Source organism: Chanodichthys erythropterus, chromosome 4, assembly GCF_024489055.1.
Source record: "Chanodichthys erythropterus isolate Z2021 chromosome 4, ASM2448905v1, whole genome shotgun sequence".
Lineage (NCBI taxonomy): Eukaryota > Metazoa > Chordata > Actinopteri > Cypriniformes > Xenocyprididae > Chanodichthys > Chanodichthys erythropterus.
In genome coordinates this window covers 17,382,264-17,407,433 of record NC_090224.1, presented here as the reverse complement: position 1 = coordinate 17,407,433, position 25,170 = coordinate 17,382,264, and the positions used below count along the sequence as shown (strand labels likewise).

Below are 25,170 nucleotides of genomic sequence, written 5' to 3'. Positions count from 1 at the left end.
GGTTTCCTCCCAAAAGCTTTAAGAGAACAGTTATACAAGAACCTTTTTTTTTTTTTTTTTTTTTTTTTTTTTGAGGTGTGAAGAATATTGTAATAATCTAAAGAATGTTTTTCCAATATATAGAATGTTTTGTGCAATGAACAATATATTTTCTTCATCAATAGATGCCAATAAAAAATGTTAAGAGTGTAGAAAAAAAATACTCCATTTTTATTTTTAGGTTAATTGTTCCTTTAAAAGTAGCTAATTGACAAGTCCAAGCATGGACTCTAGAGACAGTGAGCCACTGTCTCTGTAGGGTCTCCTCCTTGAGGACTTGTGAATCACTTGAGTCTGTACAAACAGATTAGAGTTACAGCTCTGAACCAGAGTGAGACATGTTTGACATTAATGCCGCATTGTATATTATCAGAAACGCTGAATGTGGACGCAGAGATCCAAGGCGGAGAATGTTTAAGAACTAATTACGAACCAGCGAGGCACAAGTCCTATAGCATATTTTCTTACTTGTGTGGAAAAATATAGCAGGCTCCATTTATTTTTCTGCACTGTTATTTCTGGATGGTTCCTACTTCGGGTAAATAGTCCCGTTCCCTATTGTAAATCTGACGGGCACAGGTCTTGGGAGACTTTTGAGGCTCTTTTAAGGAAAAATAGAGACAGGCTTGGATGGCTTTTGGCCATAATGAGAGAGTGGAAGCAAAGGGAGAGCTTTGATCCATGGCCTGAAAGCTCATGTTTAAATCTGTTAACAGACATCACTCATCTTTGCCCAAGGATGAAACGACCAGATCAAAGTAGGTTTCTTTGCATTTTATGGACAATGAAACCAAGTTTAGATGTCTGTGACATACCATCAGCTAACATAATGGCTCTATCATCACGTTAAGTAAATATACAGTATATAAATTTTATAAATATATATATATATATATATATATATATATATATATATATATATATATATATATATATATATATATATATATATATATATATATAAATGATCTTCATAAATAGACAGATCTAGTTCAATGACATCCAAATACATTTGGATTAAGTGTCCAAATACACTCAGGATGATCTAGAAACTTAACCGCACAATTAGCACTCATCATTCAATTACAATAAATATCCATTTCCTTAGAAACGGCTCCATAAAACGGTATCAATTAGCAAAAACGTGTGCGCAGGGAAAAAGAAATAATGCAAGTCAAACTTTGAAAATATTATTTTATTCATAGAGCTTCACTCGGAATAGGCCTCTCTGGCGCCACACTCTCATTTCATATCAAACGCTTGTCCAAACCACACAAGAGCAGGAGCTCCACAAGGACCTATCATGGGCCCTATGATATTCCAGCAGTGTTAAGTGGAGAGGAGGAGACCTGGACGGACGCCCGATCAGATTTCCTTATTCTCCACTTCGGTGGACCACTGTGTGTCGTGAATCTCCTTTCCACCTTAGCTCATTAATTTCCCATAAACGGGGTTGTGAATAAATATTTATATCCAGCGTTGATTGATGTTAAACACTTTGAGATAAGACAAAATGATATGAGTTCTGAGAAATAACAGAGGAAAGTCTGAACAACTTGTACTTTACAAAGAAATTACATGAGGCAATGAAGTATTGAGAATTTTCTGTAAACCGTTTACGGAAACTCTGTTAGTGGCTTTTAATATGTAATAAAAGAGCAGGATATTTAGCTAGAAATTATCATCAACAGCATTAATATGCTGTATTTGCCACACTGCATTTCCTCTAATGAAGGCACATATTAAATTAGATCCTCATTAAATCATTCATTTAGTGCGCATTCAGAAAACAAAAACTTATGAAACATACAAAAACCAGGAATTATATTTGATTAGTTTTAGAAGCTGCTTAGAGAAGACCAACTTTACTGCTTTAAGTTTATCCTGCAGCTCACATTAGATCTTTTCATGCATTATACACAAATAATAATAAAACATAACGGAATGCAGTATTGAAAGATATTGTAAAATCAAAACAGAAGTGAAAGTGAACAAGCTTGTTTATGTACGTTTGACTGATTAAAAAAAAATCAGTTTATGTAATGCTCTGATTCTTGAGTACTGGGACAAAGCAGGTTAAACACAAAAAAAGTTAAAAGTTTACACTAACATTTACAAGTTTGGGGTTAGTAAGTTTTTTTTTTAAAGGAAATTAATACTTTCATTCAAGAATCCATTAAGTTGATCAATCCATCAAAGAATCCAGAAAAAAACATATTACTGTTTCCTCAATAAAATATTAAGCAGCACAACTGTTTTCAACATTGTTAATAATAAGAAATGATTCCTGAGCATCAAATTAGCATATTAGAATGATTTCTGAAGGATCATGTGACACTGAAGACTGGAGGAATGATGCTGAAAATTCAGCTTTGCAATTACAGGAATAAATTATATTTCAAAATATAATAAAATAGAAAAAAGTTATTATAAATGGTAATATTTTACAACATTTTTGATCAAATAATTGCAGCCTTGGTGAACATAAAAACATTAACAAAAAAAAATCTTACCAACCTCAAAGTTTTGATAAGCAGTGTATCAGAAAATATTGGATTACTTATTTATAGTGATCATCTTTGATTCACTCTGATGCAGTGGAACATGTTTTGTCCCATATCTCAAGAATCAGTGCATGATATGATAAATAGAATGAAATAGGAAGAACTGTTGTCTATGCAGAGAGAGAGAACAACAGTAATGTAAAAACAGTAGAAACAGAAAACAGTAATGTGAAGTCTCTTTAAATAGAGACAACAGCAAAGTTGCTTAGAACAATGTTTATATGAGCAACAGATGAATGAGTGCTGGTAAGTATGGGCTGATATTGAGTCACGGTACTCACAGACAGGCAAATGACGTGTTTCATAATTACTGTATATCAGAGCACCAGTCCTTAATTCAATGGATGATTGATTATCAGGGCCTGGATGAAAGAAACTACTAACTTGTAGTTTGGGATCAATAGTTTTGAATTACATGGAAAACATCATCTCTTCCCCAAGAAAATATCTACCCCAAGTCTGGTTGAGTCAAATTTGTTCATCTGTTTACTTCTTTAGCCTCTTAGCCACATCCTGATATGCCAATTCGATCTCGTTGTCTGCAGCACAAGTGTTGGTGAACTCTTCTTGTGCATACGCACTGTTCAGATAACGCCACACTCCTGTCAAATCGCTGGGAATGTCATAGTTACGATATTTCTTGGCAACGACCTACAAAAAAATTGATAGAAAATAGATTAATAAAAGTAATTCCATTTAAAAAATATAGCTGCAAGCAGCAATTACGGGGCCAAGCACAAAAACGGCACAAGAAGCCAGCCAACACGGCTGGGAGCATCAAACTAACTCCAACAATGAGCAATTAAAGACATATTAAGATCATTTTAGGCAAAAGAGCTGAAAATTATCAAAAAATGGGGATTTACTGGTTCATCACTTTCGACCAATAGGTGGCGCTGTGTCCAAATTGTTGTGGTATGTTCAGAGTGAGGTGACAATGACACTTGCAAAGTTTGGTGTCAATAAGTCAAAGCATTGCAGAGATACAGCTTCAAGAGTCGTTTTTGCATCATGCCTCAAATTCTTTGCTCCGGTATATACGAAAACGGTTTGACTTATCAACTTGAAATCCTTAACTTTTTGTCGGCATGATCTGAAGATGATACGGTTCAATTTTGGTGAAAATCAGAGCAACGGTCTAGGAGGAGATCGAAAAAGTAGGTTTTAAATTAAAACAACATGGCGGACAGGAAGTTCAGCCGGCTATGGCAAATTTGATATCTGTGTTCTCGACATGACCCAAGGAATCAACTGAGATTACAATCAGTTAAAATAGTCAAAAGTTATTAGCATTTTTGTACATTTTGTTATAACTTTTGGCCACAAGGTGGCACTGGTCCGAAACTTCTCAGGCTCCTTCAGGGCATTGTGATGATGACCTATACCGAGTTTTGTAAAGATACGCTAATGCGTTCATAAAATACAGCATTTTAGCACAAAATTCAAAATGGCCGACGGCCAAAAAATGTCTGATTTGGACAAACCCATCAGAAGTTATAAGCAAAAATATCAGTTTTTCATATCTCCGCACCACTAGGTGGCGCTGCGCCGAAACGCTGCATGTTGCCTACTTGTGATATCATGTACTAAGTTTGGTCTGAATTCGATAAAGCGTTGTGGAGATACAGCCTTATGTCTATTTTCGCAAGCACTACGTACAATTCGTTCACTTGTTTTTCGAAAACGGTTTGAGGAATCGACTTGAATTCCATAACTTTTTGTCGGCATGGTCTGAAGATGATCTGGTTCAATTTTCATGAAAATCGGAGTAACGGCCTAGGAGGAGTTCGATAAAGTATGTTTTTCAGAAAATTCAAAATGGCGGAAAAATTTTCATGACGGAAAATGACGTCATAGGGTGCATTTGATTGGTCTTGAGTCAAGGAATGAGAGGAATACGGTTCTAGCCCATACGGTTCAAAAGTTATTAACATAAACATGAGCTCAACTTTGGACAGCTGGTGGCGCTACAGGGATTGAGTTAGAGACTCCAAATTTGCTATGGACACAGCTCAGACTGTCCTCTAACAACTAATTTCACAACTTTTTACCATACGGTTCTATGGGCTGCCATAGACTTACATAGCGGAAGAAGAAGAAGAAGAATCGAGAAAAAAAAAAAAAAAAAAAAAGAACTGTCCTCCATGAGTACAAATTTCCACCAAAATTGCCATTGTGATGAATGAGAATGCTAACGGAAAACTCTCTCCAGGTACTGCAGACCTCTTTGGTTACCCCCCAAACACTGCAGGCTATCTGCTAGTGACAAGCCCATTCAGCAGTTCAGCTCACCTTCACTATGTGGAGCTTTGGCAGCAGGTTGCAGTCTGCCAGAGTCAGATCGTTCCCGTCCAGGAACTTGCGGTTGGAGACCTTCTCCTCCTCCATGCTGTCGGCATCTACCTCATCAGGCAAGGCACTGTTCAGGTAGTCGTCCAGCTTCTTGAGTGCCTTTGTCAAACCCTTCTCCAGAGCTAACAAAACATTAAATGTCTTTTTAATTACCAGTGTTTTTGCACAGTATTTGACTGTAAATGGTCAAATCAGTTGCCAAGAATTCTGAAAATATAGCAATCATGTAGGAAGACATATCATGGCCATATTCCATGATGACAAAGCCAAGATTCATCAGAATCAAACTGTGAAAGAATGGTTTTGAGGGAGCCTGAAGAATCATCTTCACACATGAATTGACACCTTAAATTCATTGAAAGTCTTTGGGATGTGCTGGAGGAGACTTGAGTTCTCACCTCTTATATTGTCAATTTAAGATCTTGACCAAAAAATGATGCACCTCTTGATGGAAATAACATCACAACATTTATTTCCATCAAGAGGTGCATCAATTTTTGAGTGAAAATGTTTGAAATTGTGTGAAATGGTTAAAGGGTTAGTTCACCCAAAAATGAAAATTATGTCATTAATGACTCACTCTCATGTCGTTCCAAACCCGTAAGACCTCCGTTCATCTTCAGAACACAGTTTAAAATATTTTAGATTTAGTCCGAGAGCTTTCTGTCCCTCCATTGAAAGTGTTTGTACGGTAGACTGTCCATGTCCAGAAAGGTAATAAAAACATCATCAAAGTAGTCCATGTGACATCAGTGGGTTAGTTAGAATTTGTTGAAGCGTCGAAAATACATTTTGGTCCAAAAATAACAAAAACTACGACTTTATTCAGCATTGTATTCTCTTCCAGAATCCTTTCCATTGAACTGATTCCATTGAACTGATTCCATTGAACTGATTCCATTGAACTGATTCCATTGAATCGATTCCATTGAATCCTTTCATCTGTCGGCGTTGGTAATGCACTTTTACGTCGCCGTGGTTGTTTTTGGCGATTAGGACATCCGCGACATTTTGAAGCATCGAAAATACATTTTAATCCAAAAATAACAAAAACTACAACTTTATTCAGCATTGTATTCTCTTCCGGGTCTGTTGTCAGTCCGCCTTCACGACTCCGCTTCTTCTTCTTTCCTGTTTTACGGCAGTTGGCATCCAGCTTATTGGTGCTTTACCGATCTCTTCTGCTCCGGAGTGTGTAAGACGCTGCTGACGTGTTATCCGGTGCGCCCGAGCTTCGTTTACAGTCTGAGGGAGACGCACGCTGTATTCAAGCTATTCTACATCGTTTGTATTTGGGTATTGCTATATTTTTTAAAATGGTGCGTAAGTGTGCATGTTGCGGATGTCCTAATTGCCAAAAACAACCACGGCAATGTAAAAGTGCATTACCAACGCCGACAGATGAAAAGATTCAATGGAATCAGTTCAATGGAATCAATTCAATGGAATCAGTTCAATAGAATCAATTCAATGGAATCAATTCAATGGAAAGGATTCCGGAAGAGAATACAATGCTGAAAAAAGTCATAGTTTTTGTTATTTTTGGACCAAAATGTATTTTCGATGCTTAAAAAAATTCTAACTAACCCACTGATGTCACATGGACTACTTTGATGATATTTTTATTACCTTTCTGGACATGGACAGTATACCGTACATACATTTTCAATGGAGGGACAGAAAGCTCTCGGACTAAATCTAAAATATCTTAAACTGTGATGAACGAAGGTTCTTACGGGTTTGGAACGACATGAGGGTGAGTCATTAATGACATAATTTTCATTTTTGGGTGAACTAACCCTTTAATGTGTGAAAACGATTCTTCATTGTCTTCCTGGAATATGGCCATGATGTGTCTTCCTACATGGTTGTTTAAGAAATGAAAAGCCACACACTCCTTCAATTACAGTTAGAAGAACTGTTGCCAAACATATAATAATGATCCAGTCATAGACTTTAAATCCAAACAGTGACTTTTGTTTTGTTTTTCTTTTTGGCCTGGCAGTGAATATATTAGTGACCATATGAGATTTGGTTTTTGAAAAAAGAATTATCTTCTGCTCACCAAGGCTCCATTTATTTGATTAAAAATACAGTAAAAACATTAATAATGTGAAATATTATTACAATTTAAAATATTTTTATTTTTATTTTAATATATTTTAAAATGTAATTTATTCATTTCTTATTATCAGTATAGAAAACAGTTCTGCTTAATATTTTTGCGGAAATCATTCAGGATTCTTTGATGAATAGAAAGTTCAAGAACAGCATTTATTTGAAATAGAAATCTTTTGTAACTTTATACATGTTTTTATATTGTCACTTTTGATCTATTTAATGCATTTTGCTGAAAATAAGTATTTTTTTTTTTTTTTATGTACTGACCCCAAACATTTGAAATGTAGTGTAAAGTTATGAAATATTTCTATACAACAAATTCATTTTCTTTTTTTAATTAAAAAGTATTTTCTTTGTCTGCCAGGTTTCAATTTTTTTCAAAATGTCTATATTGGCAGATCCCTACTGAAAACATAACCACTAGTCAGAATTTAGTGGTAAAATACAGCTATGTTTACAGCACAATGGATTCCATATAGAGTTAACAAAATTTAACTTTGCCTTTTTCAATGTACTGACCAAAACACAATATATCCATTCATTCATTCAATCAGTTTGATCCAGTTTGACATGCATACCTTCATTCGCATTTGGCTTTGTGTTTTTTATGAAAGCTGAGAACTTTGCAAATATGTCATTCCCAGCTGTGTTTGACTCCCTGTTCCTGGCTGCAAGTTTGGGGTACCTTGGACACAAGGAAAGGTACATAGAAACACATGTGTCAGTATTCTTTACAGTTCTAGTTCACAGTGGTTTAATGTGATGTTTAATACAATATACATTGCAAAGGGGGAAAAAAAATCCTTGGAAGTCTAGAGCTGCGGTTCTTAACGGGTGGGTTGTGACCTAAAAGTGGGTTGTAGGCCATGGACAGCGGTTAAAAAAAAAAAAAGAACAAATAATAAAATAGATTATAAAAAAAAAAAAAATGCTAATAAAATTAAATTTTGATAACTTGTCCCCTTAATTCTCACAGGCTATGGTGCTAGCTACGCCATTCTCAGTAATATAAATAGATTTAAAGGTTTGATGTTTGTTTACTTTTATATGCTAAACAATTTTGGTGCTGTGTTTGGGTCCTGAAGCAAAACCAGTTGAGAATTGCAGGTTTAGAGTTTCTATACAGTAATCTCAAGTGTAATTGTAAAAATGAGCTTACTTTGGTGGTGCCAAAACCTCCTCCAGGAACTCCTCAATCTTGTTAATGTCTGTCTTCACCTCACCGTTATAGGTCAGGAAAGGAGGGTGAGTGCCTGGAGCCAAATTGTGCAAATCAGCTGGTTTCCTGAACAACAACAACAACAAAAAAAGTTACATATTTTAAGAATTTCTTAATTTTATTAGTATTTCTCAACCAGCTCTTGCATTGCGGAAAAAAAAATGTAGATAGATTCTTTTTAGATTAGATTAGATTCCTTTTCATTTAACTTCACTTTTTCACTCTTTTTATATTTCATTTTCATATTTGCAGTGAATACAATTCTGAACTATATTTTCTGGATTAAAAATTGATTATTGCATTTTTACAATATCAATCACCTAGAACTGACTGCATATGCTGTATTAACTTTTTTATTAGGTTTTTCCATTTTAGTATCCAATGAAAATGTTATAGAATAACATAAATGTGCCATTTGTCATTTATTATTTAAATTTCATGTCATTAGATCTCAGATTAATAAAGTTCTCACCTCTTGAGGTCGACAGTGGTGACGTTGAAGACCACACCTTTGAGCCAGAGGATCATGAAGAGGCGTTGAGAGAACGGACAGTTTCCGATGCTCTCGCCATCACAACCAGCCTACAAACACAAAGACACATCTTTACATAAATATCACCTCAGGGAATAAGTAAGTCATTCATCTTAATGCCAGTAAAATTTTTGAGACCAGTCCTCATGTTCTAGAGGGAAGATACTGCATTGAGAATAATGATAAAGTGTCATGGCGCCCCCTGCTGCTGCTTTAATGTTTGATGGACATTAAGAAAAGAGTTTACCTGAAGTCAAACGACAAGGAAATTTTCACGTAAAATAATCACTTAAGGGTTATGTCAGATAAACCCTATGCGTAACACTTTACTTAAAGCCTTTATATATAATGCATTATAAAAATATTTTATATATGCACCTTATAATGCATTGTATGATCTCATGAATAATTGTAACCAGTTTTAATACTTATAATTGTAATTGAACACACCTTTAGAAAGTATAACGCATTAAAACACATGACAAACAACCAATTTCAGATGTGACAAGGAATTTGCAAATATTATAATGCAATGCACTTTGGTTACAATTATTTATGGTAAAGATATAATGCATTATAATGTACATTATGAATACCTTTATAATGCATTATACAGAAAGGCTTTAAATAAAGTTTTAACAGTCTATGTTCTGTATTAAAGGTGCGGTAAGCAATTTCTGAGATACACTGATACTGACCCAAACAAACACACCCCTCCCTTCATTGCTCCGCCCCCAAAATGCATGAACACGCAATGCAAGATTGGATGTCTTGTTTTTTAAATAAAGCGAGATGATGGAAGACATCGACGAATGAACGAAAGACGAGGAAGAACAAAAAATCAACTCACAATACACAAGAGTATATACAAGCAAGAGTTGGTTGTTAGTCGCCAGCAGCACACCAGCTCCAGACAAATGACACTTACGAGAGGTTTTCCAATAATTGAAATGTATTGCAGGTGAGCTGTGTTCCTTGAAATTATAAAAATATGTTGTTGTTATTATTATTATTATTGTTTCTTGTGTTTTGCTTAGATACAAACAATTTCACTCAAGAACTCATAGGGTTTTGTTTTGTGGTACATATTATACCTGTGGTTTGGTGGGATTTTGTGGGTAACACATTGTTACCTTTTTTTAGGTCAGGAACATAAAAAAATATAATTTAGTTTATTTACAATTAAAAAAATGTTTAAGTTAATATTGTAATTTTGTTTACCTTTTTCTTTTTTTTTTTTAACAAAAACTCTTTAGATCATTAAATTGGCAGACACCTGCAGTACCGCCATTGACCCCATAGAGGTCGCAGTCTCCCTTTTGAAAAACCCTGCCTTTAGGCTAGATGCACCTAAATTGGGACAAGCACCAGGAGCAACTGTGCTTATGTTCATTTTAAAATCAATTTAAATGTGAATTTTTTTTTTTTTAAATTACTGAAATTACAGATATACAAATTATACAGTTACACTAATTGAGCTTATTCTGTGATAAACACTAAAGTCCCTCACTATGGAGAGTAATAGTAAATGACCCCAGTGACAGTGCAAATGTCATTCTGCTACTGTACGTCTCTGCAGTAGAGATCAGGTGTCCCAAAACAGCGGCAACGCTAGTACGATACCAGCTATAGCTTACACTGTGACATAATACCCAGCACAATATGAATTATGCACACTGCATTCATTAACCACAGTCCTGGATGTGAGAAGAACACGAGGAGCGTGCTGTCAAATATATAATAGGTATACCGAAACCACTAGTGAAAATACTTTTGTTGCATCGTTTCTAATTTAATACAGTTTATTTTAATTACAAGGTTTGAAAGGAATCAAAAGAGAAAATGCATTGCATAACAGTCAGATAAATGAGGCAGATGGTATGTGAAAGGTCAGGACACTTCCAGTTCCACTCATCTGTCCATTCGGGTAAATTCAGAGCAGACAGAGGACTGGAAGCAGAACAATGAGCAGCTACGATCTAGAATGTGCAGGACAATAGGCCGGTTTGCTATAGGACCGGTTGCTCTGTTAGGCGGCAGTTCAGGGCTGTAAACAGCCCGGGGTGTGACTGACTGACAATGCCTTGTGTTCAGTATTTATGCTGTTAAATACAAAGATTAGTGCCTGTATGAGGATTGTTTGTTTCGAACATTTTCTTTTTTTAATTATTTAAGTTATTACTTCAGTATAGCTGCAATTGGCACATGAGATGCATCCTCCACTTTCATCAAATGACTTTCATCATAATTGCTTTGTCAGTGTATGCATATGTTTGCTTTCTCATAAGTGACTTTGCAGAAGCTATCAATGATAGCCACCTACACATTATTATATATTGCTGACATTTCACATAATGTTCAGATCTAATTTGCTTGTTTGCGATGATGGAGATTAATTCTAAAAACTATATATTTGTGTGTGATGAAAACAAATTGTAGTCTAATAATGGTTGCAGATCTTGTTTTTTTGTGTTGGGCCCACTAAGGGTTAAAAACAAAGAAAAATCTAGGTGTGCATGTCATGATATATATTGGTACCATATTGGTTATTGGACAATATTATTGTATTTAATAATATTTTTATAGTCAGTATTTTTTTTATTTAAATGTATTGGTATTAGTCAGTATTAAAAATATATTGACCATTTTGAATAATTTTAATTTTGCATGCTTATTTCCTTCATAAATGTATCTTAAATCTTTAAAAACACCAATAATTTAATTTATTAAGACTGTTAAATGAAATCTTGTTTCCATACTGTACATTATTTATGTTGCCACTTTTAGCATTTGAAATGGCAGATTTTAGTTTTCAGTGTTTTATTTTTATTTGTATAAAATAGTATGTTTTATTTAGACAAAACTATCATTTTCAGCCATTAATCAGTTACTGGCCATAACATAAATAAAATTATTAGCTTATTGGTATTGTTAATATCATTGCATCTCTTAAAGAAAAAAAAAAAAACATAAAAACATCAGAATGTAAATTACTGAGGGTATATTCTTTTTATAAGCAACCAATAATCTGTAAACCATTGTGCAAGAACTACTGGCATTCAAACATCACTCTACTTACAACCTGGTCATGGCCCTAGTCAAATATGCACATGTTACTCTAGAACAACTATTGAGTTACACTGACATCACAAGAGCTTCATAACTCCATAAAAAATGCCTTTACTTACAGCATACTATAATGCTAGATTTATTCCTTACCTTGACAAATAACTCAATATCAGGTTCTTGACCGTCTCCCATTGTAGACACTTTTGATTCAGGTACCTCTTGTGATCTGTCACCTACATCCTCCCATCAGTATTTTGCAGATATTTTGGGGTAAATGTCAGCGTTTACCCACGCTTGCTTAAATTCTGTTTGTTCTGTTCTTGACGGGCAGCCAATGGCACCAGGTGTTGTGATGTTAGCTCAAACCCAGATGAAAGGTGAATCTAGCTCTCTCCCAAACAGGGATGTTGTAAAAGAGAGGGAATAGGTGAGAGGCTTTAGTTGGGGGTGGAGCTTTTATTTTGCCCCGCCCCTGCCACAAATAGCTCTGATGAGCTTGAGTGACAGATGAGAATAAAACAGAACTGTAACTATGATGTTGAGAGATGACCTTGAAACAGCTATGCAGATTCACATTTTAAAATGGGCACCTAATTCAGTATATTTAGTTCATATGTAAACACAGACAATTAATGAATTTCTCATCGAGCCCTATAAATAAGCTCCTTGTTTAGAGTTTCTGCCACTAAACTCATGCGCCATCTTGTCCCTGTATAACTATGTGACATGTTCATGGCCCAGAAACTCAAGAGTAGAGGAATGAGCCGCATGCATTTTTAATGCGGTCCAAGTCACAGGCAGCATGCTGGCAGGCAACGGCAGGTTATATTTGATCATCTTGTGGAGCCCAGGAGAATAAGATTCCCTGTTAAATATTTTATGAGCTGGCTTTGGTTTATAGCGCAAATTTGCGTTCAAAGTTTTCGGACGTGACTGATATGAACCTGTGAAATGAAGATTATTCATTTGGCTTCTTAAAATATATAGCCAACTATCCTAGATATGAGTGAAAATGATGTGTGAATACTCAACAAGTAAACCACCCTATTACTATGTGTGGCCCATTTCTTAAGTTTCAGAATTCTAGCAGTGACTGTGGTTAAACATTTACATGCTGAGTGCATTACAGTGCAACTTCTCTCCAATATTGCATGTACCTCTAGTGAAACTGTGACATTTTCAGGTAACACACATACTGACAAAATGTTCAATCTTGAATGTTCTGAAAGCCGCTTTGGATAAATATGTTGCCAAATGATGATGACAATATGCAGTTAAAGGATTAGTTCACTTTCAAGTGAAAATAACCCCAAGCTTTACTCACCCTCAAGCCATCCTAGGTGTATATGACTTTCTTCTTTCTGATGAATACAAATGGAGTTTAATTAATAAATATCCTGACGCATCCAAGCTTTATAATGGCAGTGAACAGGATTGACGAGTATGAGCTGAAGAAAGTGCCTCCATCCACATCTATCTATCATAAACATACTCCACACGGCTCGGGGGGGTTAAATAAAGGCCTTCTGAAGCTAATCGAAACTTGAGGTAATTTTCATTTGAAAGTGAACTAATTCTTTAAGATAGACTATCGACACCTGTTGGTAATATGTAGGACACCATGGCTGCGTTCCAGTTTGGTTTTTAAATGCCCTTCCCTCCCTCCAGCATCCTATATGTATATATGTGTTTTTTAAATGTTTAAAAAATAATTAATATATCATAGAGTTGTTTGTGGTGGGGTAAAGTAAACGCGATACGCGGTGACGTCACATTCGTGTTGCATTGTGGGTTATGGAGCTGCCTGAAGTGTACATATGAAGTACACTTTTTACGACTTTTTACAAAAGTACGATTTTGACAGAGGGAGCGAGGGTCTGTCCATATAAACTTCCCTCGTCCACTTCACGAAGTGGAACGCACTTCAAAATGGCGGCAGGGATTCCCCCGAGGGGAAGTGTTTAGGGAAGTTCGCGAGTGCGTGTCTAAAACCGAACTGGAACGCAGCCCATTAGTCAGTAGTCTGTAATTAACTGCATAGACATTTACATTTACATTTATGCATTTGGCAGACACTTTTATCCAAAGCGACTTACATTGCATTATACTATACATTTGTATCCGAGTATGTGCATAGAGCATAGAGGCTGCAGTCTTTAGCTTCCTTGTTAGCGCACCCGCCTCCCACACCGGAGACCTGGGTTTGAAGCCCGCACAGAGCGGGGCGGGAGATTTAGGGGGGTGAGTGTAACAGAAGCCAGCTAGTAAGAGCTGTGCAGATAAACCTCACTCTCCTTGCCTCAAGAGGCGCACTAGCGACTGACATTAGAGGCTGTAGTCTTTAGCCTCCTTGTTAGTGTGCCCACTTCCCACGCCCGAGGCCCTCATGGAGTGGGGAAAGTAGGACCGGAGGGGTTACACACACACACACACACACACATATACATATATATATATATATATATGTCAAAATAACGCATTTAGATAATTTATTAATCTGAGAAAAAAAAACACAGATTCCGTATTCCGTAATCCATTCCGTATTGACCTTTGAACCTGGAGCCGTTCTATCCACCATTCGACTGTAAAATGAAGGAGGGAGACAATTGCTGCGCTGACGGACAGAACGAGCAGAGCTCCTCCCTCGTGCGCACAAGCTCTCTCTCTCTTCAAAGTAAGCACCGTCTTTGCACTCTCTCTACCTCACTCATAATAATCCAAATCAACTGACACAATGCTAAAAGTTCGTAAGACCGAATTCATGTTTCACGAGGCGCATTCGGAGAATGTTTTTTCTGAATAACCGCTGGGTGTGAATAGTGCTCAAAAGAACGTCACCTCAGTACTACTTTCACTTTCACTTTACTTTCAGTAAACAAAAAGAAAATCCTATGCAGTGGTGAAGTGTTTTCTGTGTTGACAAATCTTTTGTGATGTCCTAATAACAGTCACAATTCGCAAGCAACGCGTCAACGTCCACTAATGTCCAATTCGCAACCTAATGACTCATTTGAACAGATTCATTTTAATGAATCATGACAACAACTGATCTGTCCACACGGTCTATAATGAATCATTTACTCGAACAACTCTGAAATGAGAACATAAGTGTGCTTACCCCATTTAGCAAGAGTGGTTAGTAAAATTAGCCTTAATAATCCACAATATTTTCAGGTTATTGTCACTGTGTAGTAAATTAGGCCTACCTATAAAATCAGTTAGTTTAGACTGGAGTGAGGTGAAACCAGAACAAAGCAAGCTGTTGTTAGCCAGGTGCATTCAATTGTATATGGTAGAAAATTATATTATTAGTTAATATAACTTCTAAATGCTACTTTTTAATACTTTTCAGGTTTAGCAAAAAAGCATCTTCTCTTACAAAGCTATAAAATCACAAAATTTTTTTGCAAAGAGGGCAAGAAAGAATTACAGTGAGAGTGACGGGTACTTTATTGTCAGTATCGGGCTCGCAGATCATGTGGGTAGGGCACTTTTTACTGTTTGTGTGGATGACCATGTCTGTCACCAACGAAGATCATTTTTGACCCAGGAAAAACCCTGCATTGATTCATTTGAATTGAAATATTTAATACTTAATTTAGATTAATTAATCACAGAGTTTGTAATTAATTAGATTAAAATCTTGAATCTATTGACAGCCCTATATATAATATATATATATATAAATAAATAATATTACATACACACAGTGCCTTGTTAAAGTATTTGTACCCCTTCATTTTTTTCACATTTTATGTTACCACCTAATGTTAAACTACTTTAAATTACTTTCTTTTTTTTCTTTTTTTTTTTTACATCAATCTACACTCCATACACCATAATGACAAAGCAAAAAAAAAATATTTGTGACAACTTTGCAAATTTATTAAAAATAAAAAAAAAACATTGCACAAGTATTTGTACCCTTTTCTGGGACACTTGAAATTTAGCTCAGGAGCATTCCAGTTTTGCTTGTAGGTGTTACTACACTTCGAGTGAAGTTAACCTGTGCAAATTCAATTGAATGAGTTTGATTTGGAAAGGCACACACCTCTCAAAAAAAGGTCTAACAGCTGAAAATGCATATCAGAGCAAAAAACAAGCCATGAGGTCAAAGGAATGGCCTGAAGGGGCTCAAAGACAAAATTGTGTAGAGACAGATCTGGGGAAGACTACAAAAAAACATTCTGCTGCACTGAAGGTTCACAGGTGCATGTGGCCTCCATAATTCTCAATGGGAGCAGTCTGGAACAACCAGGTCTCTTCCTAGAGCTGGCCTCCTAGCTAAACTGTGGAGAAGGGCTTTGCTTAGAGTGGTAGCAGCATCATGCTGTGGGGGTGTTTTCCAGCGGCAGGGACTGGGCTACCCGTCAGGGTAGAAGGAAAGGTCAATGCAGCAAAATATAGAGACAGCCTTAATGAAAGCCTGGTCCGCAGCATTCAGGAACCTCGGACAGGGCAGAAGGTTCACCATTCAACAGGACAATGACCCCAAGCACACAGCTAAGGCAATACATCAGTGGCTTATGGACAACTCTGTGAATGTCCTTGAGTGGCCCAGCCAGAGCCTGAGCTTGATCCCAATCTAACATCTCCGGAGAAACCTGAAAATGTCTGTCCACCGAAGGTGTCCATGCAACCTGACAGAGCTTGAGAGGATCTGAGGAGAAGAATATGTATAGCAAAGTTTCTCGGGGGAGCGTAAAACATTTGCGAGAGAACGTAAAAGCATTGACTTACTATTTTTCCTCCCATCTCATATTTCCACCACCATCTACTTAGTGATGAGTAGTGATTAGAAACAACACACTACAACTGCCGTGTCTTATTAAAATGATCCTGCTAAATGGTCTGTCCTAAATCTCCTTATATTATGCTATCTTATTAAGGGCCCTAGTAATAAAGTTGTTGAATATGGACAAAAAGGAAAAGAATGTGTGAGGTAAAAGCGGAAAGATGCATTGGCATTTTATCAAAGTCAGCTAAACAGCCCTCTCTACTGGAAGAAATTACAATATTCATGCTACAATGTAGGATGCAGTTTTAAGCTTTTTTTAAATATACTGTCTATATAGACTGTAAATATATGAATGACTATTCATAGTAACAATGATTCACTGTTGTTGTAAATTAAACTGGAAAGCAGGAAAGACTACAGTGGCTTTACATACCCGTTAATGATAAAATGTTAATCACTTTTTGAAAGCAAATGGATTTCATTTACTAGTTATTCAAACACCCTATAACCGCAGGTTACTTCACTGATGATGTGTCCGAGTGCATTATAAGTTCACCTTTCACCTTAGATGAGTTGGAATAGGAGTTAATTAATGCCAGTGAATGAAGAGATTCAGAGTGACTCCAACGAAACATTCTCGGTAACAGAAATTCCTTTGCATGAGTCTCAAACTGAGCCACCTTTTTTTTCATGGCTCAGTTCCCAACAGGATCGATGTAATCACTGCAGTGAATAATTAACTTGGTACACATTTTCTGGAATGTTTTTGTTTTAAATGTTTTAAAATATGTTTTTAAATGTCCGAGGCCACACTTGAGCAATCTTTTACAGCCTGGCATTCTGTTTAATCAAAGTTGCAATTGTGTGGGAGAGTCTGATTAGCTGTATCTGATTATCACATTGCTGGTGATGCTTGACATTTATAAGCCAGAATTGGCCACTTATGTCACTAAATCAGACTCTTTTGGTTCATTATGGCCTATATAATGCCCTTTCACACCAAGAACGATAACTATAAAGATAACTATATTAGCATCCACACTAAAGGACAATATTGTTCTGTTTATTATAAGTGTGCTCTGCACTTTTGTCGGCTGCATTTTAAATGCTCAAGCTCTTTAAAGCAGGGGGGATTTTTATTGGCTGTCAATGTTATTATTGTTCATCAGCTGGAAAAAAGGTTGTTCTAAAAGTGATCCCAATGATATTGTTTATCTGTGCTGTTATCTTTATAGTTGTGGTGTGGACTTTGATATTCTTTTATTTTTAGAATGACTTTTAGAACTATAATATCTTTATTGTTATGTTATCATAATCGTCCTTGATGTAAACAGGCCCTTCAAGGGTTAGTTCAGCCAAAAATGAAAATTCTGTCATTAATTACTCACCATCATGTCGTTCCACACCCATAAGACCTTCGTTCATCTTTGGAACACAAATTTAGATGTTTTTGATAAAATCCGATGGCTCAGTGAGGCCTCCATTGTCAGCAAGATAATTAACACTTTCAAATGCCGAGAAAAGTTATTAAAGACATATTTAAAACAGTTCATGTGACTACAGTGGTTCAACCTTAATGTTATGAAGTGATGAGAATACTTTTTGTGCACCAAAAAAACAAAATAATGACTTTATTCAGCAATATCTAGTGATGGGCGATTTCAAAACATTGCTTCATGAAGCTTCGAAGCTTTACGAATCTTTTGTTTTGAATCAGTGGTTCGGAGCGTGTATCAAACTGCCAAAGTCACGTGATTTCAGTTAACATTCCAATGGTTCACCACTGGGTGGCGTGACTTTGGCAGTTCGATACACGCTCCGAACAAACAGTGTTCCCAACTTAGCAATTTTGTTGCTAGATTTAGGCCCAATCCCAATTCTACCCCTTTCCCCTTCCCCTTTGTGTCGCGCGTTCACGTGAAGGGGTAGGGGTGTCCCAATTCTCATTTGGTTGGAGGGGAAGGGTTAGGGGGAACGGCCAGGTAGCCCTTCAAACGAAGATTTTTCGGGACCACACTTCAGACGAAGGGTATGATAAATTTCCAACATGGCCGACCAAGCGAGCAGAGAGACCCATAAATCTAAGTATTTTTTTTTTACGGTACACAGTATTTTAGTAATAAATAATCACTTGTTTTATGTTTCCTTCAAACTTGTGTTCATGTATACGGTTATGTTCTCCGAAAACAGATTTGTTAAAATCGCTATGAAAACAGTTCGCTAATGTTTTTTTTACTTTATGATAGTTCCACAACATATTTTTTATATTTTATTGAAACCCGCGTTGATTTGACAACATAAATTCAAATCCAGTGGCAGCTAACATGTCTTTTTGCCGCATGTCTGATTAATGTATTGTTTTGTTGTGGTTTCGTCCATAAATACGTGTACGTTACATGATATAAACAAAAAGTGCATTCAGTTTGCGGGCTTATTCATCAGTATTGTATGTTCTGTATCAACCAGGGACTCCTGAGGAAACACGCAGGCTCGTCTCCTTTGTCTCATGCGAAGAACTGAAGACAAATGCAAAAAAATAGCTGTCGCCCAAGCAACAGAGATCACTACAGCTATCGATGGCATCTTAAAAGGCCAATTCACACCGCACCAACAAACAATTTTTTTAGCGCGACCCTTTTTATTAACGAGACCCATAAGCATATACAACTATGTAGCTAAACAAGCCAAAAAGAATTATTAAAAACGAAACTGAAGGTAAACCTGCGTTGCTCTCATAGTGGTTAACGTTACCTCTCTCTTTTGGTGAAGTGGAGCAGCTGCTCTTTTAACAGTATTTTATTTTTTATAATGAACAAGCTGCGATGTCACGTTTCCACTGCTTTGTTGTGTGTGCGCGGGCGCGATCAAGCAGCTGTCTTTGCAGGGGACTTGCCTCATCGTCATGGCAACGGTTCGTGGCCAGGTCAGATTACGTCAGAGTTTGTTGCCGTCTGTTGGAAAACTGTTCACACCGCGCAGGCATTCCACGACCCGACAAACGCCGATTAAACATGTTCAGTCGGGCGAAAACCGACTCCGACCAACGCCAACAGGGGTATCACACCGATCCAACAGACTAGTGTTGTCGGTGCGGTGTGAATTGGCCTTTAGAAGTGTGTGAAAAACATCGGCGCATCTATGACGTAGGAGCTAGCGATGACTTATGATGACGTGTAACGGTCTAGTAGTGGTGTCCCATTTCTTAGGGGAATATTTTCAGCCCTACCCCTTGACACTCTGTTTCAAGGGGCAAGGGGAAGGGGAAGGGGTATAAAATAGAATTGGGATTGGGCCTTAGCAACTTTTCAGACTACACTAGCAACTTTTTTTTCCCAATAAGCACCTAGCAACAAATTTAGCAATTTTTAACATTTATTTGGCAACTTTTGGAAAGTGACTCTAATCAAAACAGCACACATACAAGCTAGCTAAATAGACTGAGCGGTTGATTCATACACTCTAAAAACTGCTGGGTTAAAAACAACCCAAGTTGGGTTGAAAATAGACAAACCCAGCAATTGGGTTGTTTTAACCCAGTGGTTGGGTTAAATGTTTGGCCAACGTGCTGGGTAGTTTTATTTAATTCAACTGTTGTATAAAAATGACTGTATTGCTTGCTTAAAATGAACCCAAAATATGCTGGAAATTAACATTTATTAATATGTTTAATAAATTAGCATTTATTAGTAAGATAATGAATAATAAACAATAAACATTTATTAAATTGCTTATTAATAAATGTACACCTTTTGATTATTATTGTTGCCTCTAGTAATTATGTGTCTGATTTTTAATTTCTCACCTATTTTGGATTCATTTTAAGCCAGCCATATAGTCATTTTTAATCAGTAGTTGGGTTAAATAAAACTACCCAGCAGGTTGGGCAAACATTTAACACAACCACTGGGTTAAAACAACCCAATTGCTAGGTTTGTCCATTTTCAACCCAACTTGGGTTGTTTTTAACCAAACATTTTTTAGAATGTAATTTCTTAAGATCGCTGTGGAAATAGCTGTAAAAACCAGAAGACAAAAGACAACGAGTGCGGGCGGGGCTACACAAGGTCTATATATAGCCAGGCACAGGCTGCTGCTGCACTGCAGGCGGCAGTAGCAAATATTATTTGTTGAGTGCACCACACTCTAAAAAATGCTGGGTTGTTTCAACCCAAATTTGGGTCAAATATGGACAAACGCAACCGTTGGGTTAAAAAATGCATTTAAAAATTTAACCCAATGGTTGGGTTTGTCCATTTTTGACCCAAACATTTTTTAGAGCAGTAGCACACACGCATTTCACATTTTTGGCAAAATAATTTAAACGCATTAAGTTTAGAGTACAATTGTTTGGTTAGCAAGTCACAATTTTTTAAAAAAAGGACAAATTTATAATTTCCTACACAAGTACCATTAGCACTTCAAAAAGTAAAGTAATCGAGGAAACCTCTGAACAGCTAACCAGCCCAGCAGCACACCACACCATTATGGAGAGAGTTGTAAAGAGGTGCCTAGCAATAGACAAACACATTTAAGTTAAGATGCTAGCTGCAATTGTTCAATTGTTCAATATAGCCTAACTGTTAATTTACTGATACACCTTGTTATTAGCTTGTTTAACTGTTGATCATTTAGGTAGCATATTAACTACCACAGGGCTTTAATTGTTCAGTTCATGTGTAGTTTCACTGGTTAAAAGGAAAATAGCCTACATAAAATGTAATTGTTCAAAAGTGTTTAATTGTTCAATATCAATGTTGTATTTAAAAATAAAAATAAATCTGGTCATGAAAAAGTGTTGTTTGTATTCATTTTAAAAATGCTGTGTGTGTGTGTATTTATTTTAAAAACAAATCTAAATTAGCATTTCAAATAATATCTATGTAGTTTTGCGTTGCGATTACGTAATGACGTCATGGCGCAGTTACGTCACAATGTCATTTAGCAACTTTTAGCAACAAAACGATCTGCCTTTAGCAACTTCCCCTGAAAAATAGTTGGCAACTATTTACTAAGGTTGAACCACTGTAGTCACATGAACTGTTTTAAATATGTCTTTAGTAGCTTTCTGGGCATTTAATTGTGCGTTAATTGTCTTGCTGGTATTGGAGGCCTCACCGAGACATCAGATTTTATAAAAAATTTCTTAATTTGTGTTCCGAAGATGAACGAAGGTCTTACGGGTGTAGAACAACATGAGGGTGAGTAATAAATGGCAGTTTTCATTTTTGGGAGAACTAACCCTTTAAAGTGGTTTCAGCGAGACTCAGGAAACAATACTGATGCAATTGTACCCTTATTAATAACAAAAGTAGACAAACTGTAAATGTAAGAAGTGTGCATTTTAATTATGTCAATATTGAATCTACTCAGTAACCACCAATATATGTAACATTTAGTAAAGGTGGCTATGTCAGTTTAAATCATAATCATCTGCCTTCATGCAGGTCACTGTGGCATTTAAGCACAGCCAATAAGATTAAAGGTACAATATGTAAAATTTTTGCAGTAAAATATCCAAAAACCACTAGGCTAGTGTTATATATTTTGTCCAGCTGATTACAAACAATATCTCTAATGTTTTCAACTACTTGTAAATCATGAGAAAATTCCCATTCTAAACAGTGACACGGGGCAGTGCAGTCGCCTGTCAATGACGTCAGTTACCTTTGTTACCGCCTTTACTGACGTAGAAACCACATGACAACAGTGCCGTGGACAAATGCGGAAGTAGTGTCTAGCGTCCAGCAAACCACTAGCTCGCTTCAAGCAGTTCCTTATTTACTTCTTGCACGTTTTATGGTGGATTGTGTTACTTATTTATGGAACATAATTACTGTTTACCATCTGCCGCTGGTTCTGTTGACAAGGACAGCTCCCGTAAACTCATGACCGGAAAAGCGGAAGCGGCGCCGGCGGCTGTGTCATAATAAAAGTCCCGCTGCTCGTGAGGCGTGTTGATCAATCGCTCCAGTTCCTCGTTCAGCTCCCGCAACACTCGGTCCTGCTCTGCTTCATACTACAGTAACGTTAATAATCACATCCACGAACATGAGTTCTTTCAGACTCCAATCCCTATTCTTTTTCACCGTCCATTGAGATGGAGACCACATGTCCCAAGTTTCCGCTCTAAAACTTGGCGTCATCAAACTACGCCTTTGTTTTGAATAGGCTTCTAGCGACCTCTAGCGGAAAAAAATATCACAAATTGTACATTTAACTCATAACCAAGGCCAACATTTACTTGACAAATGCTGTTTTGTTTGCAATCATTTATGTGAGTTCTCTTTCAGACTTTGTAACGAAATTGGTCTGATGTTGAGCCACTCAACAACAACTTACACTCCTTTATTCCTTCTTTTTTTATGACTATATGTGGCAATAAAATAGTTATATAATGTTTGAATTGTTCCTAAGGGTTTCTTAAGGACAAAACCTTTATCACGCTATGTTCACTGGTGCATCCATGTCAGTGTATCTCATTTTCAATTATGAACTGATAAAAATACAATTCTTCTTGATGCCATTGATGGTGTGATATGTTTGTGATATAAACATGAACATGAGCCTGAATCACAGTTGCTCAGTCTGATAAGTGACCGTGTCATGTACGCAGATTAAAATGTTCCTCAGGTCAGGAGTTCGTTCTGGTTTCCATGACTGTACGGATCCCCAAGTTAATGATTATTCATATTGCCTGTCACAGTGAACCTTTCAAAGAAAAATGAACGGTGATGCAATCAGTTCAGGAGGTCTAACTACTGACATACACAGGCTGTGAGCAAGCACAGAAATGTTTGACAGCTCTGTTGAAGTTAATGATCAAGAGGAAAATGGTGTCTGAATGAATCATACCAATCTTTTCTGTAAGCTTTAGGCTATTGTGCTTAACATTGATTTTTATCAATCGAATCATTAACTGACTGCTTGAGATATTTACATCCATAAAACTTCTTTTAACAGCAATTAAGTCTTTTTTTTTTTTTTTTTTTTTTTGCATCCTTTAATGTCAAAACCTTTTTTCATTTAGATAATAATATAGTATGAATTCATGATGCAAAAAACCACTAGCCACTGTTTTGAGGGTTTCCCAAATGAGGTTTGAAAGATTGTGATTGTGAAAAGAATTAACAAATAACAAATTAATTTTATTTAACATATGATGACATATGATATTTTGATTAACATATTGTGTTATGATTCTGATAATTATGAATATTATGTTATAATTTGTTATTATTTTTAAAAAATACTAATTTTGTGTATTTTAATAATAATAATAATAATGTGATAAAATATGAAATAAAGTGCCTAAAAGAATTTTGAGTGCGGATCACAGTTGTATTCTTAAAACTAAAATTAAAATTAATATCTTAAAAATAAAATTAAAAACTAAATTGATTTAACTTGATGTAAATATGCTTAAAATTAATAACAAAAATAAATAAAATCATTAATTTATTGTTTTTTTGCCCAACATATATCCATTTTATTTAATTTGGCATAAAATAAAATATAGAAACATACATTTTAATTTCCGGTATTTAACATCTGAGTTTAAATACTAAAATTGAATGTGTTATGCATTATTAAAAGATAAAACATTAGAGTATCCTATAATAATGTAGGTAAAATAGGGTTAAAAACCTCTGATCGAGTTAACAATTGACATTCAATTTGTCTTCTGTCTTCCATGGTCAAAGGTGAGCAGAAATATGACAATCACTATCACAAACCACACCCAACTGACCTTTAGACTCTGAAATGTTTTTTCTTAAAAATAAGCTAAAAAAGTCCCGGTTATGTTATGCAGTTATCATAAATGCAGCCCCAAATAAACCATCAGCCTTTACCTTGACAAAAAGCGCGATTTCAGGCTGGGTAGGGTCGGTAACCGCAGGGGTCTCCTCCACGGCACTGTCCTCCACGTTCTTCAAGCTGTAGTCAACTATCTCCTCAGGTTCTGGAGATGTTTCTTCTGGGAGACTGTAAGCCATAAGCAGGTCTTCGTTGACCAGTGAGGGCTGGTCATCACAAGGGTCTCCGGTTCCCTCTAAAGATGAAGACCTCCCAGACCCGTATCCATCTCCATTCTGCAGAGATGCCACCATTATCTCGCTTTCCAGCTGCTCTCCTCGTTCACTGGAGGATGAAAGCTGAGCTTCTTCCTCAGTTGTTTCTCTCGTATCCATGTAGTCTGGAGTGCTGTAGATGGGTTCCTCGTGCGCGCCTTGATTCTCATATTTCGGCTCTGTGTCACTGTTTATGTTCTCATACGGCTTCTCATATATGTTTTCGGTCCTCTCGTCGATTTGTTCATATATGTTTTCTTGGACGTTTGTGGCCATGATTCAAGCTCGCCCAGAACTTTGGAGAAGTGCGAGGACGTCTGGAGAAATGGGAAAGTCGAGCGTCAGCGCTCACCTGTTGCAGCGGAAGATGACAGATCACTTATAAATGAACTTTGCTCGATGACTGTCATAAAATGTGAGCAGTAGGTCTTCTTATCCTCTTGAGATACCGAGAAAAGATGGCTTTT

General features: G+C 36.5%; 2 protein-coding genes across 3 annotated transcripts in view; one reads left to right on the top strand and one right to left on the bottom strand.

Moving 5' to 3' along the window:
* Nucleotides 1-1,219: 1,219 nt before the first annotated feature.
* Nucleotides 1,220-25,094, bottom strand: clic5b (chloride intracellular channel 5b). Of its 2 annotated transcripts, none has more exons than XM_067384349.1 (6): nucleotides 24,485-25,094; nucleotides 8,768-8,877; nucleotides 8,236-8,361; nucleotides 7,655-7,761; nucleotides 4,896-5,077; nucleotides 1,220-3,254 (listed from the first exon to the last, which is right to left on the bottom strand). In XM_067384349.1, the coding sequence occupies exons 1-6, from the start codon at nucleotides 24,977-24,979 to the stop codon at nucleotides 3,090-3,092; spliced, it is 1,185 nt and encodes a 394-aa protein (XP_067240450.1). In that variant the 5' UTR covers nucleotides 24,980-25,094; the 3' UTR covers nucleotides 1,220-3,089. The 2 variants fall into 2 exon arrangements, with proteins under 2 accessions (XP_067240450.1, XP_067240451.1); XM_067384350.1 differs by lacking the exon at nucleotides 24,485-25,094 and adding an exon at nucleotides 12,047-12,319.
* mark3b (MAP/microtubule affinity-regulating kinase 3b) overlaps nucleotides 20,913-25,170 on the top strand; it is an 83,654-nt gene continuing 79,396 nt past the window's right edge. The window contains exon 1 of the mRNA XM_067384343.1: nucleotides 20,913-21,832. Within this exon, the coding sequence (XP_067240444.1) occupies nucleotides 21,827-21,832 (6 nt within the window). The 5' untranslated portion in view covers nucleotides 20,913-21,826. The remainder of the gene's footprint in view (nucleotides 21,833-25,170) is intronic.